The following is a 17,473-nucleotide window of genomic DNA, read 5'->3' on the forward strand; positions in this document are numbered from 1 at the left end:
ATGCATTAAAAAGTATACTATTCAAATAGGTAAATAGTCTTTATAATTCAACTTCATGAATAATGTGGTTTACAATCAGATAATGATGTATAAAAGCTTGCTATTTATACAAATGACAAAATCTAGGGCATTGTATTTGTTAGTTTTTAGTGTGTATCTAATATATACTCTAATAAGTTCCTCAATTATTTTATTGTCAAAATTTAATGTTTCCTAATATGTATAATATAACCTTGCACCATGTAATGGATTATGCATTTGCTCCATTGCAATTCCATAATTATTGAAATGGTTACCTTTCATGTGAAGTAAAAGAGGTAAGAAGCTCTAATCTTTTATGAGCCTCATGAGAGTGCCAATTATAGATTTGTCTCATGTTGACAAAGTTTTCTTTGTTAACCATTTGCAATTGGCTGGTATATTAATCTCCTAGATTATACCATGTATTTTAATTAAGGGCCTTTGTAGAATAGTCCAAGCATAAGCCTTTTTGTGGGTGAAAATTGTGGGTGGAAAGTGAAGAAGTCGAAAAAGAAAAAGAACTAGAACTAGAAATAAAGAGGGAAAATGAAGTCGAGAAAGAGAAAGAAAAAAAGCCAAAATATATTATTATTGTAATTTCCAACTAAAAAAGGTTGTATTTGCAAAAAGATTGGAAGCCCTAAGAGCAAGCATTATGGGCATGTAGATAGGCATGTCCCAACCGTTATAGTTAAATGTTTAAAGAACACAAGGAATAGAGGAAGTTCCCGTTTATAAGGAATGTTCTTGGGGCTTACCTTGGAAAATAGTGTCCTTAAGATAAGGGAAGTGCTACCTTCATGTAAATGATTATCCAAGGGCAATATATTTGGTTGTGTGGGCATGCTTGTTCAACAAGTAAAAATGCATGGATAAGCATAAAGAAAAGTAAAGCATGTGGCGATACCAAATAGAGTAGCCTCCTTTGCTTCTTAAGTCTGCAATTCAAGGCATATATCAGTCTTCAGTATGAAGAGATTTGCACATCAATTCACCATCCACCATCACCCGAGAGGGATCAAGCTTTTGCACTAAGGAAGGGTGGTCAGTTAGCATCATCTGTGACAGAGATCACTGCACATGAAAGCTACCATTTGAGCGAGGGATTTGCACTTAGGAGGATGACCCAATATCCTCCTCATTCACTATCCTCTCAGAGATAGATCATTTGAGAGAGAGAGAGAGAGAGAGAGAGAGAGAGAGAGAGAGAGAGTTGAAGGTGCGGCTATGGCGCCAGCTGCGGCAAGCGACGGAGATTTGAAGTTCGTGCAGAAAACCTCCAGCAGAGTCGAAAAGCACCTGCAATTTTATGTGGAGGTATAAGCAAAAACACTCCTCTTAATCCAAATTATAACTGCAAATTCATGGCAAAATATTTGATCGCAAGCTGGTGTAGCACCAATTCATGATGGCAAACCAAATCGGTGGGCAATTTGCAATGGGAAGATTCAGTGATGAGCTTGGCCCGGAGATTTAATGTCTGATGCTGTTGATGTTTAGGCGATTGCAAAGAAAAGCTTGACGACGCAGCAGCAGGAGAGGGTACTGATGAAGTACAAAGATAAAATCGTGGCTTTCCTCATGCTCTTGATAGAAGGACACAGCCTTCTGGCACACGGTTCTCTCTCTCTCTCTCTCTCTCTCTCTCTCCCCTTTGTGCATTAACAAAAGACTCCATTGATTCATCTACAATGGACATTCACTACCCAGGAGCGTTTAGAGCAGCCATTAAGGCATCTACATGCGTACTCCATTGTACTACCCAGCTGCGTTTAGAGCAGCAATTAAGGCATCTGCATGCATAGCATAAGAAGCCAGTTTCGATTCCGAAGGATGGATTGGTGGATTTGTAGCTCTACTTATATAGGGTGCTATGAGTGTATCTAATAACTTGTTTATAGCTCTACTTATATAGGGTGCTATGAGTGTATCTAATAACTTGCCATAAACAGTATCACATTAAAAAAAAAAAAAGACATTTATTATAATTCATGTAGTAGTAGCTAACAAAAATAGATTTTTCGGCCAATGGGGTCTTAGTCTAGTGGTTTGTGCGTGGGCTGAGTATCCTTCGTATGTGAATTCAAACCTTGGGTTTCACTTTCCCAGGTACAAATCATTGAGCATCTAAAAATTGATTTTCTGTGACTTTTAACATTCGCCCAACTGGTCTTGTAGATGCTTCTTTTGCTGAAACACTTCATGGCCTTAAGAGAACACCCACATCAAAAGAACAATGCAAATTGACTCAAGTGCAAAAAATGCTATCACTTATCTTTCTGGTATGTCCTAATTTCTTGAGAGTTTTCATAAGAAATAGCCTCATCGTAGGACCCATTGTTTGATTGCATTTGAGGTATGAATACAAATTACTATTCCATAGCTCTTCTATGAGTACCAAAGATAGAGTTTGTAGTAATATGATTCACAATATTGATTTAGGAATTGTGAAAGTAATTCATGATATTAAAATTTAACACTATTTCAACTTTGTCAAAACATAGTACATAGGGAGCGTCTATTGTAAATGAGGAAGTTAGCTATTTTGATACATGCAAAATTCAATAACTTACTAATTTTTGTGTGCAATTGGAAATATCTTGATATGAAGATATGAGAAAGCACAATTGACTTTTTCATCTAGACAATTGTAAATCCAAGGACATGGGACCAATACTTTCCTATGACCTTGATTGATCTAGAAACCCAGGAATACAAACTCTCTAGTCCTGAGCTAGTACTATACCTTTAGATTGGAAACTAAAAAGTCTTCACAAATAGGTTTGGGAAAAATAATAGACATAATTTGTGCTTCAAGTTGAGAAGGGTTGAATATAAGTCATAGATGTTTGAGCTCTCTAATTTTGTTAGTTGCAAATAAAGGATGGGATCAAAGTGATTTGAGAATAGGTAGGAATTTATCTTTGCAACTCTCCTCTAAGTAGAGATGCATGGTCCAAAAGTGTAATGGTTCTTCACTGATGGAGTAGAATAAGTTAATTTACTTGTCGGGAGAAATGCATGAATTTATTTTAAGTTCATGTGATTGTGGAATGGCATTTTTAAATGCATTTCACCTAGTTTGGATCAGCCTTGATTTCTTCTTCACTCACAATGTGTCCTAAGTACTCTACTTTTGTTTTGTAAATGACACTTGCTTTACTTAGCCAAGAGTTGGTGCTTTTCAAGGATGTCAAATACCATCCTCATATGTGTAAGATGTTCCTCCTTATGAATACAAACTTGAAGAGAAACCTTGTAAGACCTTGTTTATGAGATTTTGAAGTGTGGTGAGGGAAATGGTTATCCAAAAAGGCATAGCCAAGAAATAATAAAGGTGCCCATGATTAGTTGTAAAGGCCATTTCACTTTATCACCCTCACTCATCCCTATTTGATGGTAACATGACCTCAAGTCAATTGTTGCAAAGTTCTTTTCTCCCTTAAGCTTATCAAAGCAAGTTATTGATTCTTAGTATGGGATAATAAATCTTCATAGTAAACTTGTTAAGATATAATTTTGGTATCTTATGCTCCTTCCCTCGATGGTGTGAGGTTTTCTCTTGAAATCATAAATAGAGCTAATGGATTGGTGTCACATGGATTGGCTATAGTGATTGATGATAAAGATGGTTTTATACGTCTCAATAGGAAGGATTTGGATATTAGTTTCCTTGGACTTTCCAAGGGTTTTCTCCCATGGCTAGCAGGGTTCTCCTTTGACTTTCCAAGGGTTCTCTCCCATGGGAGAAAACCCAAGTTGGACTTTCCAAGGGTTTTCTCCCATGGCTAGTAGGGTTCTCCTTTGAGTCATGAATATATTTCTTGAGTCTTTGTCTTGATTTAGGACTACGGTTGATGCATGATTTGTAGCTTCAATACCTTGAGTTTGGGGATATGTGTATTATCATGAAGCTAGATTTGATAGCATAAGGGCTCAATCCAATGGAGTATGAGATCTCATGTGGTGAGGGATGATCCAAGTGTGATTATTCAAAGGGGATGTTCAACATTTGTGAAGGTGGACTTTGTGAAATTACAGACTAACCTACACGATAGCTTTATGATACCAAAACATAGTGAACAAGTATATGAAATTTATGACCTTCAACTTATTTGAGTCTTATTAGCTTTGAGCAAGCTCAGTTATAGTTGAAACCGTGCATGCTAACATTCTAGAAAGAGAATCAACCACAATATTATCATTGCCCTTGTCATGAGTGATAACAAAAGTATAAATTTGTAAGGTAGCCACCCCATCTACATTTCTTAGAGCGAGGTTAGGCTGTGAGAGGAAGTATTTAAGAAATTGACAATCACTTTTCACTCAAAACTTATCGCGATATAGATAGTGGTGCTATTTCTTGATTGCATGAGAAACAACTAGAATTTTTTGGTCATAAACATTTATTTTCATATCCTTTTTTGTGAGTTTGCGACTTTCAAAGGAAATGATTACATGCTCTTGAAGTAAAAGTGCAACTATGCCTTGTCCACTTGCATCTAACTAGATACATAACTCATTTGAAAAGTTAGGGAAAACAAAAATAGAAGCTTAAGTAAGAAATTGCTTTAATACATTAAATCTCTAATCAACTGTGGCATCCTAGAAGAATGCTTCTTTCTTGAGCCTATCTATTAAGATGTTGTAATAGTTGCATAGTGTTTAACAAGCCTTCGATAGAATGAAGGTAGACTAAGAAAACCAAGAAGAGAAGTGGTATCTATAGGTGTTGGCTATTCTTTAACACATTGCACTTTCTTAGGATTAACCTTTATTCCTTTCTCACAAGCAATGTATCCCAAATACTCCACCTCGATTTGTATAAATGAATACTTAGTCTCCTTAACAAAGAAGATGTGCTACATCAAACCATCAAACACTTTTCTTATATGTGTCAAATGATTCTCCAATGAATTGTTGTAGATGATGATGTCATTGAAGAATACTAAAACAAACTTGAAAAGGAAGGGTTGCAATATTTTTTTTGTGAGGCTCTAAAAGGTGGCTAGAGTGTTTTCAATCCAAATGGCATAACTAGGAAATGATTGAAATTTTGATCAGACTTGAATGTTGACTTAGTTTCATCAACCTCTCTTATGTGAATCTAATGGTACCATGATCTCAAATCTATCTTTGTAAAGTGCTTTGCCCCCTTAAGCTCATCAAGTGAGTTATCAACTCTAGGGATGGGATACTTATTCTTGACAACAATCTTGTTGAGGTAGATATCTAATAGGCTAAAGTGGTAGTATGCAATGGGTTATATCCTCTTATCCATGTGAATCAAAAGTTATGTGGCCACTTGAATCAAAAGGAAATCCTCCTTGAGGATCATCAAATTGGTCTTGTCCACTATCATCATCATAATCTTCATTTTTAGCATTATCTAGCACAAGTGGAATCTCATCTTCATCTCTTGACTCTTCAATGATAAACATGCTATTCACTTTAGCTTTCTTGAACACACTATTGGCATGATTTTGGTAGTATACTTTTCCCCACATTTGAAACAAAGGCCCTTCTCCTTGCAATCTTTGAAAAGATCCATAGGAAAAAACTTCTATCTAGCTTGGACTAAAGTATTTCTTGGCCTATTTTCAACTTGTTTACTCTCTACTTTGGGACTAACTACTATCTTAAAATTTCCTTGCTGCCTTATGGTATTAAAAGGTGGATAAGTTGGAACTTTAGGGTTGCTATAAAACACAATGTTGCCTCCAAAACCTCCTCCAAATTGTTCTTATTTTATGATAGCTTTGGTCTGTAAAAAATTTCACTGAATATTTGCATTCCTCTTGTACTTGCAGGCATAGCTCTTAGCCAACTCAATTGCTTGAAAGAGCGTGGAGGACATTTTTGCATTGCATAAAGTGATAAACTAGGTTCTAGCCCATAAATGTACTTCTGTAGTTTTGCATCATCTCACTAACACTCTCTACATATATGGTCAAATTCTAGTTGGTGTACTCTCTCACTGACAACTTTCATTGGTCAAGCTAATACAATCTCCTAGCCAAGTTCTCTTTTTCTACAAGTGAGACAAATACTTGGGCCATTTCAGCTTTGAAGTCTTCCCATCTATTGATTCACCAAATTTTCCTCTTTATGTACCTTGATAGTGTATGCACAAAACCTTCTAAATGGAGGTTAGCGAAGTGGATTTTTTGATCATTTGATTGTGAATAGATGTCAAAATAAGACTTTAATTTTGAAATCCATTCTTCTAGGTCTAATGGGAATGAAGAATGCCCATTGAGTTTGGTTAAAATAATCTCATCTCAGAGTTCCCTCTCATTAAAGGCTTGCTATCCATGAGAAGCTTGTTGTGAATTATAATGCTAATCCAAATAACTTCCACTAGGACCGAAGTTATCCCTTATAAGTGTAGGTTGAAATCTACTCTTGCACTTGGTTGACCTCTTAATCCTTGAGAATTTGTAACGTGAGTGCTTGTAATAGATTCTTCATTTCTTTGAGAAAGCTCACCCACTTCATAGCTATTTCTAGGAATAGCTATTTTCTTCTAAATATACCTTGTTGTGAACTCATATTCAAGGGCTGAAAAGGCTACCTTGCTTTAGACTTATCTCTACTATCTATTAGTCCATTGTAATGCCAACAATTGAGAAATTTGGGCTAAAATTTTATCTAATGACTCCTTGGTTGATTGGGCCATATGATCAGTAGCTTTGTCCATTTGAGAACTAGAGTGGGCCATTTGCTCAACCACCTAATCAATCTTAGACACTAGCTCATGATGTTTAACAACATGATAGGTTTCATGGTTATAAAGGGTTGCATTGGGAGTATTATATGGTCTACGCTCTTGCAAATCCTCATGATGATCCCTTGAGTATTCTTTGTCATAGAGTCCCTAAGTTATTATTGTAGGTTCTCATTTGTCCTGCTTTCCCCTGTTACCTACCATTTTCAGGTATTGTCCACACTAGACTCACAGTCACTAAAATGGCTTTAACTTTTGACTACATTGTCCAAATCCTGAACTTTTGGGTTCAAATCGAAGGTGATGATGCCCTCTTCAAAATGAGATATCAATTTTTTTGTTAGAGGAAGGATGTAAAATTCTAAAAATGAATCTCCATGATTGTCCAAAGTAGTTTTACACCTTATGAAACCCTTGTTTTACATTAAAAACACTATAGGATTTTTTTTCAAACTTATAGGTACTTAGTACCACCCTATGGGGCATGTATTTCACCTATAGGAACTTAAAAATACCCTAAAATACCTACGTACATCTTGCAAATGCTTGTAAATCCTTGTAACACATGTAACTTCTTGTCTACTAATTGTAATGATATGTGAGTTTCCTATAAGAGCCAAAAAATAGCTTGTTTCTTTAGCAAGATCTTGTCTTCAATCCTCCATACACAGGCACTTGTGTAAGGATAAAATGGTGGATAAGGCTCTCTAAACGGGCTCTAGATCATTGAGGGGCATGTAAAGTTCCTCCTCAGATTGGGTTGTGCATCCCTTCGTAGTCTTAAGTAGCAAAGCAACATATCTAATAAAATGCATTAATAGTCACAAGAGCTATTTAACAAAACAAGAAAGAAAAATAATTTAATTGAATGAATTCATAGATTTTCAACCTAGGAAAATGTTATGGCCCTAAACTCTTGCTATACCATAGCATGTAGCATGTAGGAAGGATTTATAAAAACTAAACAATGAATATTGAAGCAAGGAGGCCAAAGCATGTTATTGAGACATCAAAATATTGAAAGAAAAATTGAACAAAACATTTTATAGAGACAATAACTAAAGTACACCAAACTATGCTACAAACCAACAAAAGCTAATACAAAGCACAAAAGTCTAAGGGAGCTCAAAGGCTTGAGTACTCATAGAAACTCCAAAGAACTTTGTATCCCTAGAATAAAAAAATACGTTTCTATCTAGATGTAAAGATAACTTGTTAGATGAGGGAAAATGCATTTAGGCTAGCCATAAAGTGGGTTTTCTTTCACTAAAGAGACTAATTGCACAAGGAATAAATTTCTCTATAGAGGATGGCATAAAGTAAAGTTAGTGGAGGGCATTATAAGGGGGTTCACTATACCAATATCCTCTATATCACGTGAGTTCAAGGCCTATTAGTAAATATCCTCATATGTGAATTTTTCTTGAATAAAATACAACCCTTTTCCATTCAATTTGTAAGTAAACCCCTTATATGACACCCTTCTATATGTAAAAAATGTATAAAATCAACAATTAAAAAATCCCTTATTTTGAATCCACATGATACACGCATATATTCATGAGTGACCCCCTTGAGAGGATGTAATAGGTATAACACACCGAGGGGTTGGGCAATCACCTTTTTCTGATGGTTCCAATGGAAAAATATCTCATTCATATGCTCGTAGTAGATATGTTCAAAATTTATTGCTAGGTTGCTGAACCATAAAGACTATCAATGTAGCCTTTTAGTACTAAAATCATATAAAATTTTTAAAGGGACACCAAAGTAGCCTTTTATTTTGCAATCTCTTACAAAGCTTTGCAAGGAAGTGTCAAAATGAGCGGGATCTAGGACATGGCAGTGAGTTATGGTGGATGGAAGGAGAAGAGTGGACTCATGATGGAGAAGACAAAGACACTGTTTGTTACACAAGTGAATTAGGTTCCAAGATTGAGACTTGGACTCATAAACACAATCTTGTGTATGTGGACAATGACACTAACACTTTACTGAAAAGAAAAGAGTACTATCATTGCATTAAGAAAAGGAAGCAAGTACAATGCTTTATAGGAAAGTAGGAAACTGCAGTAGGCACCACTGTGCATATGGGATAGGTAAGCCTGCATGTCCTTGGCCCTGAAGCTCCATACAAAGAGGCTGTTAGTGATTGTGATTGCTGAATCTCAACACCCCTCCTCAATCACAACTAGAAAGGCACAAAGTGTGTAGAGGCTATAATGAGAACCACCTGCAAAGTGTGGGCACACCACAAACATGGTAGACACCAGAGGCTGTCGCAGAAAAGGCTAAGTGTGGTCACCAAAACATGATGGACATCCAGAGGCTGTAACAGGGGCCTCACAAAGTGTACAGGGACTGTAATGCCAAGTTACATGAGGAGTTTACAAAGCTTATGGCAAGAAGCATTAGGGCTAGGAAATACAAGGCTTTTAAAACAGTCTATCAGAGCAATGAGAGTAGAAGGACTGATGAGTCTTGTCCTTCCGATCCTAGTGGTCTTCATCTTCATCTTTTGGTCCATGGTCTTCTTCTTCTTTCATAGCTGCAAGATAGGCCTTTTGGGACCTCTTTCTAGCATGACAGAACTTCTCAGTGTGTCCGGTCCTTTTGCAGAAGTCACAGAAGAGTGGTTCCTTTTTACCTTTGTATCTGTTGTTTACATATAACATTTGTTCATCCTTTGAAGTGCTAGGCTCTTCTTTGCTTTTAAGTTTCTTTTCTTCCTCTAGCAGAGAGGCTTTAATGTCAATAAGTTGAGGATCAGGCATATTGGTTAGAGTGGTTGATACATTATCATAAGCAAGAGGCAAACTTTTTAACAAGACACCAATACAAACATCTTCATCCATTTTTAGCTTTATCCCTGCAAGTTGAGTAAGCAGGCTTTCCATGTAGTTCAGATGGGATGCCAGGGATGTATGAGGCTTCATATCAAGTTGAAAAAATTCAATCAATAGACCATACTTATACGACTTTGACTGTGCACCAAATAAGGTATCCAATTTATCCCAAGTGCCATGGGACATGTCACAGGCATCCACATGATGGATGTAGCTGTCATCCAATTCCAGTTTAATGATGGCTTGTGCCTTGTCATCATTCTTCTGCCAAGTAACTGCAAGGTTCGCATCCCGAGGTTTCTTCTCTTTGCCATTGGTAATGGCCCAAAGACCCTTCTTCATCAGAATGAGCTTGATGCGGGTTTGTTAGGTGTGAAACCCGACTCCCTTGAACCGAGCATTTGGAGAGTCTTTTCCCATGTTGGATGGCTGAAGCAGCAAATCAACTCTAGAATTCTGAGATTTTATCAGTGGAAGAGCAAATTACAATGTGTCAAGAGACACAGGTAATGACAGTGTGAAAATACACTATGTTTGTGTTGATGTTGAGCTTGAATCTTCTTGTTCGGGGTTGTTCGGTCCTTCTTCAATCTTGTCAGGTCCTTCCCCTCCTTGATTTGGTGCTGGGACAGTGGGTCAGAGTGGGCTTTAGCTTGGTTTAGTGGCAGAGTGAGAAAATGAGAGAAAAAATGAGCTTGGGAGATTTTGGCTATGGTGGAATTAGGGTTTTTGAGACAGGGGCCTGGTTTTTTGCAGATTGCAGGAGTTGTAGTTGATCATTTCCCAAACTTTTTACATGTATAGGAAGCTTACTTCAAGGGCTATCAAAACCCTATAACAATCGATCAGATCGCGGGGAGTACGGTGCGCGCAGAGAGCTCGATCAGAAACGGCACATATTAGGACAGGCACAGTCAATTTTTGTAATGCCAGGGCCAGAGAGCAACAATGTCATCAATTAATGTGATAGGGAGTTGCGTCTAATGTTGGGGAACATCTTCCAAGAAGAGGTCATAAGCTAATTTGACTTGTAGAGGGAGATCTTAGCCCTTTATCAGAGGTATGTCCAGGCTGACTATGGTGGCCACAGGATAGAAGCACAGAAGAATGACAATGCTGGAGTTATAGGAGCCCAATGTTGGACTGTTATGCAACATAGAGAAGCTCACGGAGTTTAGGAACAATCCTCCAGAAGAGAGCTTGGGGAGATATTGCCTGAGCTCAAAGGCAGGTAGGTGCAGGTTTGGCTATGGCTGCCAAACAAGGCAGTGAGAAAAAAGAGTAGAAGTTGAAGTCTTGAGCTGGACTGAGCTCAAGCTGAGCTAGATGAAAGTGAAATGGAGCTGAAGGAGTAGTGCCATGCCCATCTGTGCTCTGATACCATGTCAAAATGAGCGGGATCCAGGACATGGCAGTGAGTTATGGTGGATGGAAGGAGAAGAGTGGACTCATGATGGAGAAGACAAAGACACTGTTTGTTACACAAGTGAATTAGGTTCCAAGATTGAGACTTGGACTCATAAACACAATCTTGTGTATGTGGACAATGACACTAACACTTTACTGAAAAGAAAATAGTACTATCATTGCATTAAGAAAAGGAAGCAAGTACAATACTTTATAGGAAAGTAGGAAACTGCAGTAGGCACCACTGTGCATATGGGATAGGTAAGCCTGCATGTCCTTGGCCCTGAAGCTCCATACAAAGAGGCTGCTAGTGAGTGTGATTGCTGAATCTCAACAGGAAGGAAGCCCTTTAAGCTCTTTATATTTGTCTTGGTTATGAAAAGAACATTTTCAACAAAGATGAGAATTTATCTATGCATTCTTTAGTGCAAGCATTTCTATTTGGGTTAAAGAATGATTTACGTTAGTTGGAGAGAAGGTGTCCAAATCAAACCAACATATTCATTTAAGCTATTTTGGTTGATTTTTATTAAACATCCATGTCATTTGAAATTGGAGGCATGAAAGCAAAGAATTAAGGCTTGATTTGGTGTTGAAATAAAGAGGAAGGTTGGAAAGGAGGTATTTGATGAAATTAAAGAAACTTCATGAATATCTTGCTATTACTATTTTTCAAAAAATAATATTAAACTTCAATATTTTTTGTGCAAGTGTAAAACATTAAGTTTCTTGCACTATATAATATTAAACATCAATATGTTTTGTGCAAGTGTGAAACATTTACTTTCTTGCAATTGCAATGTAACTTCGTTTGCCATATAGTGATTTTCTAGTCCCCTTCTACACTATTCTCATATCTACCAAGAACTCTTCTCAACCATAAGGTCTCACATGTAGCATAACATGTTCCTTTGTGTATTTAGCTTTGGTTGAAGAAAGAGCAACTATATGTTGCTTCTTACTAATGCAAAGCATAGCTCCAACTTTGAAAATTATATCCATCACTATATTAGAGAACAATAATAGCAATAACCTCTATCCACACTAGTGTTCCCTCAACTACACATTCAACCTTAATTAATAATAATCTAACCAAAGAACTCACTTACAAGTGTATCAAGGAATTAGTGTCTTCTTTTGAGGCAAAAATAGTAGGATAGGTAGATATCTATTTCTTGAAGTAATTTCTTGTTACCATTCAATCCATTGAGAGATATAGATGAAACTATAAGAGGGACATGGATACTTTTCAACCTAAAATGGTATAATATATAATGGCTATTTGTATAGCTCCTACATCCAATGAGAGTGGATGAGTTGGAAATCCCCTCAATATATATGGACAAATCTTGGAAAAAGATTAGAATATTTTCTATATATTGTTTGAAGCTTTGGTTGGTGGCCCTAACCAAATGATTGAAGCTCCAATTTTGAGCTCGAACCCTAGAAGGATGTTTACAGTTTTTTATAAGTATCTATTTTCCTTCATATAGAAAAAAAGTTATCAAGAAAAGGAAGAGCATTCTTTGAGGATGCTTTCTTGTCCTTCAAGAAAAACACTCTCCTCTCTAGGAGTAGTCATGAGGCCTTCCCCTCTCGCTCCCTCCCTCACTCCCTCTCTTTATGTGTGTGTGTGTGTGTGTGTGTGTGTGTGTGTGTGTGTGTGTGTGTGTGTGTGTGTGTGTGTGTGTGTGTGTGTGTGTGTGTGTGTGTGTGTGTGTGTGTGTGTGTGTGTGTGTGTGTGTGTGTGTGTGTGTGTGTGTGTGTGTGTGTGTGTGTGTGTGTGTGTGTGTGTGTGTGTGTGTGTGTGTGTGTGTGTGTGTGTGTGTGTGTGTGTGTGTGTGTGTGTGTGTGTGTGTGTGTGTGTGTGTGTGTGTGTGTGTGTGTGTGTGTGTGTGTGTGTGTGTGTGTGTGTGTGTGTGTGTGTGTGTGTGTGTGTGTGTGTGTGTGTGTGTGTGTGTGTGTGTGTGTTCCCCCTCTCTCTCTCCCTCTCTCATTCATAATTAAAGAAGCAAAGTGTGGCCATCCTTAAGCATCTATGTAATCCTCATGGCATGTGTTGGAGGTGCGCTAGTTTGTGCAAAGGTGGCAACAATGTTTCACGTATCATGTTGAATATTGAAGCTCGTATGGACCTAACAGGGCTGCTACCATTTGTGTTGATGGTTGTGTACGCACTATAGGTGGCATTGGCATTGTGTGTGTCATGTGACATTGGTAGTGTATCATGCGATATTGGCAGAGTGACTGTCATTGCCGCGATTAATGTGGTCATGTGATCACATGAATCATGCGATTATCTTATTGGTCATAGCTGCATGTCTTAGAGGAAGAGCAAGAATACTCCAAGACAGCACAATAGTCATGGCTTCTTGTGTGAACATGAGAGTCATGGCTTGAGCCTCTATGCTATAATGCAACCTTGTCTTCCATGAAAGAAGGACGATGAAGAGCAACTAGCAAAGTATATTTTATATCGTCTTCCAAGATGTTGCCTTCTCTGAAACTATTATAACAACGTAGTTGAAATTAGCATGCAAGATAAGCAAACATGGCCTTAGCTTGCATTTTTACAAGTTGAGACAAATATATAAAGTTGTGGAAGTTACCAATCTTCTCTAATAACATCAATGTTGTTTCACACTTTGTTATGTTGGGATCCTTCAACTATGCTATCTAGTCATGAGATTCAAACCAATAGATCAATATTGGTTGTAATTCAAGGTTTGTTATTTTGTAGTCATTTTCTGTATATGCATGTGTGTGGTTGGGCCTAACCCTTGGGATATGCTACTATCCCAGGTAATGAAGAGCCAACATTGAGGTGCTAAATCTTCTCTTATTTGTATTTTCATTCTATTGAAGGTATAATGCTAGGGTGCTCGCTTAATAATAAGTGGCATACTTAAATGTGATAAAGCTGCAAAATCCATAATGTATTTACCTAGAGCGATTCAAGCTTGGATAATTGGTCAATGAGTGTTTCTTTAGGAGATTTGAGAGTACTAATAAGTAAGCAAATATACCAAGTAAACACAATTTTTGGACTATATTTCCCTTTATATAGCTTCAAATCTTCTCCACATCTTAAATCATTAGCATTGCCTAAAAGGGCATTATAATGGTTGGAGTGTCCAATGAATGCTAAGTTAGTACTTGATGGTGGCTGAAGTGCCCAATGGTTTTTTTTTATTACTCCTACTTTTTGTATTTTGCATTAAAGAAAGACTATGGCTCTATGTAAAATTTCTTCATGCTAAATAAGTGTAGTTCTAGATAAAGAAGGGTTGAGAAAAGAGTCCATGATAAAAAATTTTAGGATGGAGTTGGTTGCATAAAAAGAAATAACTAGCTATGGAGATCATAGAGCTAGCTCCTTAATCATAACATTTGATCAAGCAACATATTTTTTCATAATGACAATCTATGCGAGCTCTTTTTATGAGCCATAACTTATATGCTCTTTTGACACACATTATGCGAGTCATCTTATGATGAGCTATATAATTTCCAAGATTCTCCAAGAGTACACTTTGTCCAAGCCACACATGAAGAGATGTAGAGGTATACACATGCTTTTGTAATAGCAATAACTTATGCTTGGGCTCAATAGGTGTCTTCCATGTATGACCTCAAATCCATAATATCTGTCTTACATTGCGAAGTATCCCAACTATTAGTAACACTGATGTGAAGTTATTTAATAAATAATGATTGGAGCAAAGCTTTGGGGACTCAAGATTTGTTTCTTTGTGCCTCAATTATCCAATTTTGTCATAGATTCTTGCTAAGCAATATTGAATAGTTTTCAATGGCAAGGAGGACATATGGTATGATTTCATATGTGAGCTATAGAACCAAAATATGATACCTTTGTGTGAACCTCCTACCAAATGAAGTGTACATTAGTATACAAAGTGCCTTAACTATTACTGTACTAGTGCCAAGTACTGGCTTAACACCGGTACAAAGCACTAGTGGAAACTAGCTTAATATTGGTACAAAGATTTGGTGGAATCTAGGTGCAGAGCTCAAATTATGTTCCTTATATCAACCTCCCATGAACTCTCTTACTACATGTAACCTAATTTTGAACCTCGATGTGAAGCATTAAAAGAATATCGGTGTGAAACACCAAGAGAATCTAGGCACCAAGCGCCTAGTAGTCTCTTATGGTGCAACACCATTTTTGTAGGCCAATCACTTATATTCTAATTTCACCTTCTCCATTAGACAAATAAAATCTTAAAAAATAATAGACTTAAAAGCAATCTAACTTGGAAATCTATGACCATTATTTACCATATACCTCCATGATGTATGTGCATACCCTTGTGATGAGATGCTCTTATAAACACAAAAACACAATACCAATCATACGACAAAGCACAAACTAATAATATAGAATATAGTTAAGGTCAAGGTAACTAAGAGACAATGAACACAAAAATAATTGAAGTGAATGATTGCTGAATATACAATGCTCATGCAGCAAACATACTAATCAATGAGTGAATATTGTACTGCAAAACTCATGTATCTTGAGGATTAGGGTAGGGATAATGAGCTAGAGAGTGTGTCGTACTCTGAATGGATCCCAAATTGCAGTAAGGCAACCTCTAGATGTTGAATACCAGCAAACATAGTAGTGTAAGTGCTAGATCTGATGTGCAAACAATAGAGAGGAGAGAGAATATGAAATAAACACAAATTGAGAAGAGAGAAAATAGCAAAACATAGCCAATTAGGATTGGGCGACAACTATAGGAGAGAGAAAACTATCGAATGCAGTCAATAGAGCCTGGTGATAGCTTGTAGCGTGCGGTGATAGTTGAGGACAAATATTGTTGTAAACATCAATGGCCAACTTGGACTGCGATGTCCTCCACGTCGGAGGTGTGGACAACAAGTTGAAAGGCCTAAAATATGCAAAAACAAGATGAGAAGATTAGAGGGAAGATTTCCTATTTATAGAAACTTTGGGAGCCCCCACTTAACTCTCTCGAACTATGTCCCATTTTAGGATTTTAAGTAAAATAAGCCTAAAATAGACAAAAAATAAGTTGTTTTGGGATTGTTTAGGTGGCCAATGGCTAATGATATTTCTTAGCTCAATACCATGTCTCAAGCCCAAAATTGAGCTAGAAAAGTGGGCCAGCCTAAAGTTTTGATTGCCCCAAGGCGTCCCACCCCAAAATTGGGCTAGAAAGTGGGCCAACCTAAAGTTTTGTTTGCCCCGAGGCATTCCACCCCAAAAAGTGGCCTAGGGCATTGGACAAAGGGTACTCATTGGCTACCCAGTGGCCTACTAAGACTACAGACATAATTTGGCCTAGTATGAATCAACCAATGAAGCTTCCCTAAAAAAGGTCGATAGGTGTGTGCATCAAATGGCCGACCTAGGGTATCCTTTGATAGAGGGACAATGGGATCAAGAGGCATGGCCACAGGTCGTGCCTGATCTATGCAATATTGTTTGACTAGTAGAACAGCTGAAGGGCGTACTTCTGCTATGAGAAAAAATACTTCCCCCATAACGAACTACCTCCATTTCCAAGAATAAGATGACAAAATGAGGTCAGTCCTTGCAAAGGTAGCATAAAGCTTGGCCTTAATTTTTACTATGGTAGAAAAAACTAAGTCAGTGATGATAAGTAAGTCATTGATGTAAAACAAGATAAAGCTGATGCTCGTGCATGTAGCGTACATAGAGATTTGGATCACAGGGTGTAGAATGGTATCCATGCTGCCAATGGTTAGTATGGGTTATGAGCCATGTAGCAATTGACCATCTTCCTATTCTATCATAGACACATTGGATCGTTCAATGGCATACTTGTAGGACACTCCTTGCTATTTATACATGGGGGTTAGCTAATAATTTGATGCATTTAGTGTAGGGCCTGAGCAACCCATCCTCTTGGTCTAATTTGATGAGGCATGTCTTAGACTCCTAGAACCTATGGGATCTTGTGTAGGGGTTGGAATCTCAACCCGATTCCACACTTGTTCCATACAAGGTCGTCTACTCATGGAAGGATCGTAATACCTTCGCTATAGTTGAGCTGATGTAGGGCTTACTGGGCTTACTACCTGAGTTTCATTCTCAGCTTTAGCATTTCGACTTAGTGTCAGAGCATTGGGCACACTTGATTGACTGCTATGTGGCTTGACATAGGACCCATTGAATTAATATTAACCATGAGCTTTAGATTTTCACCATCAATGATAAGGATGACCTTAAGGTCAAGTTGTCTGAGTATCGATGACTCCTTTACTGAGTTCTCTATGATGGGGGCTCCTAAGTCCCCTGATGACTAGGTCATGCTACTCCTAAAACAAGCTGCCAAGGAAATACTTTAACCTTGTGTAGTAGGTCATGCAACAAGTTGTCTCACAAGCTAGTATGTCCACATTCTATGAATTTGAGTGTCAACTCTTCCATTATGCTAGGCTATTCGATCAATTTCAT

At 37.6% G+C, this 17,473-nt stretch overlaps 1 protein-coding gene across 3 annotated transcripts in view; it reads left to right on the forward strand.

Annotated features, from left to right (window-relative positions):
• Positions 1–1,001: 1,001 nt before the first annotated feature.
• Positions 1,002–17,473, forward strand: part of LOC148020815 (uncharacterized) — a 96,033-nt gene continuing 79,561 nt past the window's right edge. The window contains exons 1-3 of one of the 3 annotated variants that reach the window (XM_087699460.1): positions 1,002–1,338; positions 1,522–1,639; positions 2,200–2,303. In XM_087699460.1, coding sequence (XP_087555586.1) covers positions 1,249–1,338; positions 1,522–1,639; positions 2,200–2,303 — 312 coding nt within the window. In that variant the 5' untranslated portion in view covers positions 1,002–1,248. The remainder of the gene's footprint in view (positions 1,339–1,521; positions 1,640–2,199; positions 2,304–17,473) is intronic. The other 2 variants (XM_087699461.1, XM_087699459.1) reach the window with 2 other exon arrangements.

The sequence above is a fragment of the Lygodium microphyllum genome, chromosome 18 (assembly GCF_053477565.2).
Source record: "Lygodium microphyllum isolate KBCC chromosome 18, Lygodium_microphyllum_v1.1.10, whole genome shotgun sequence".
Lineage (NCBI taxonomy): Eukaryota > Viridiplantae > Streptophyta > Polypodiopsida > Schizaeales > Lygodiaceae > Lygodium > Lygodium microphyllum.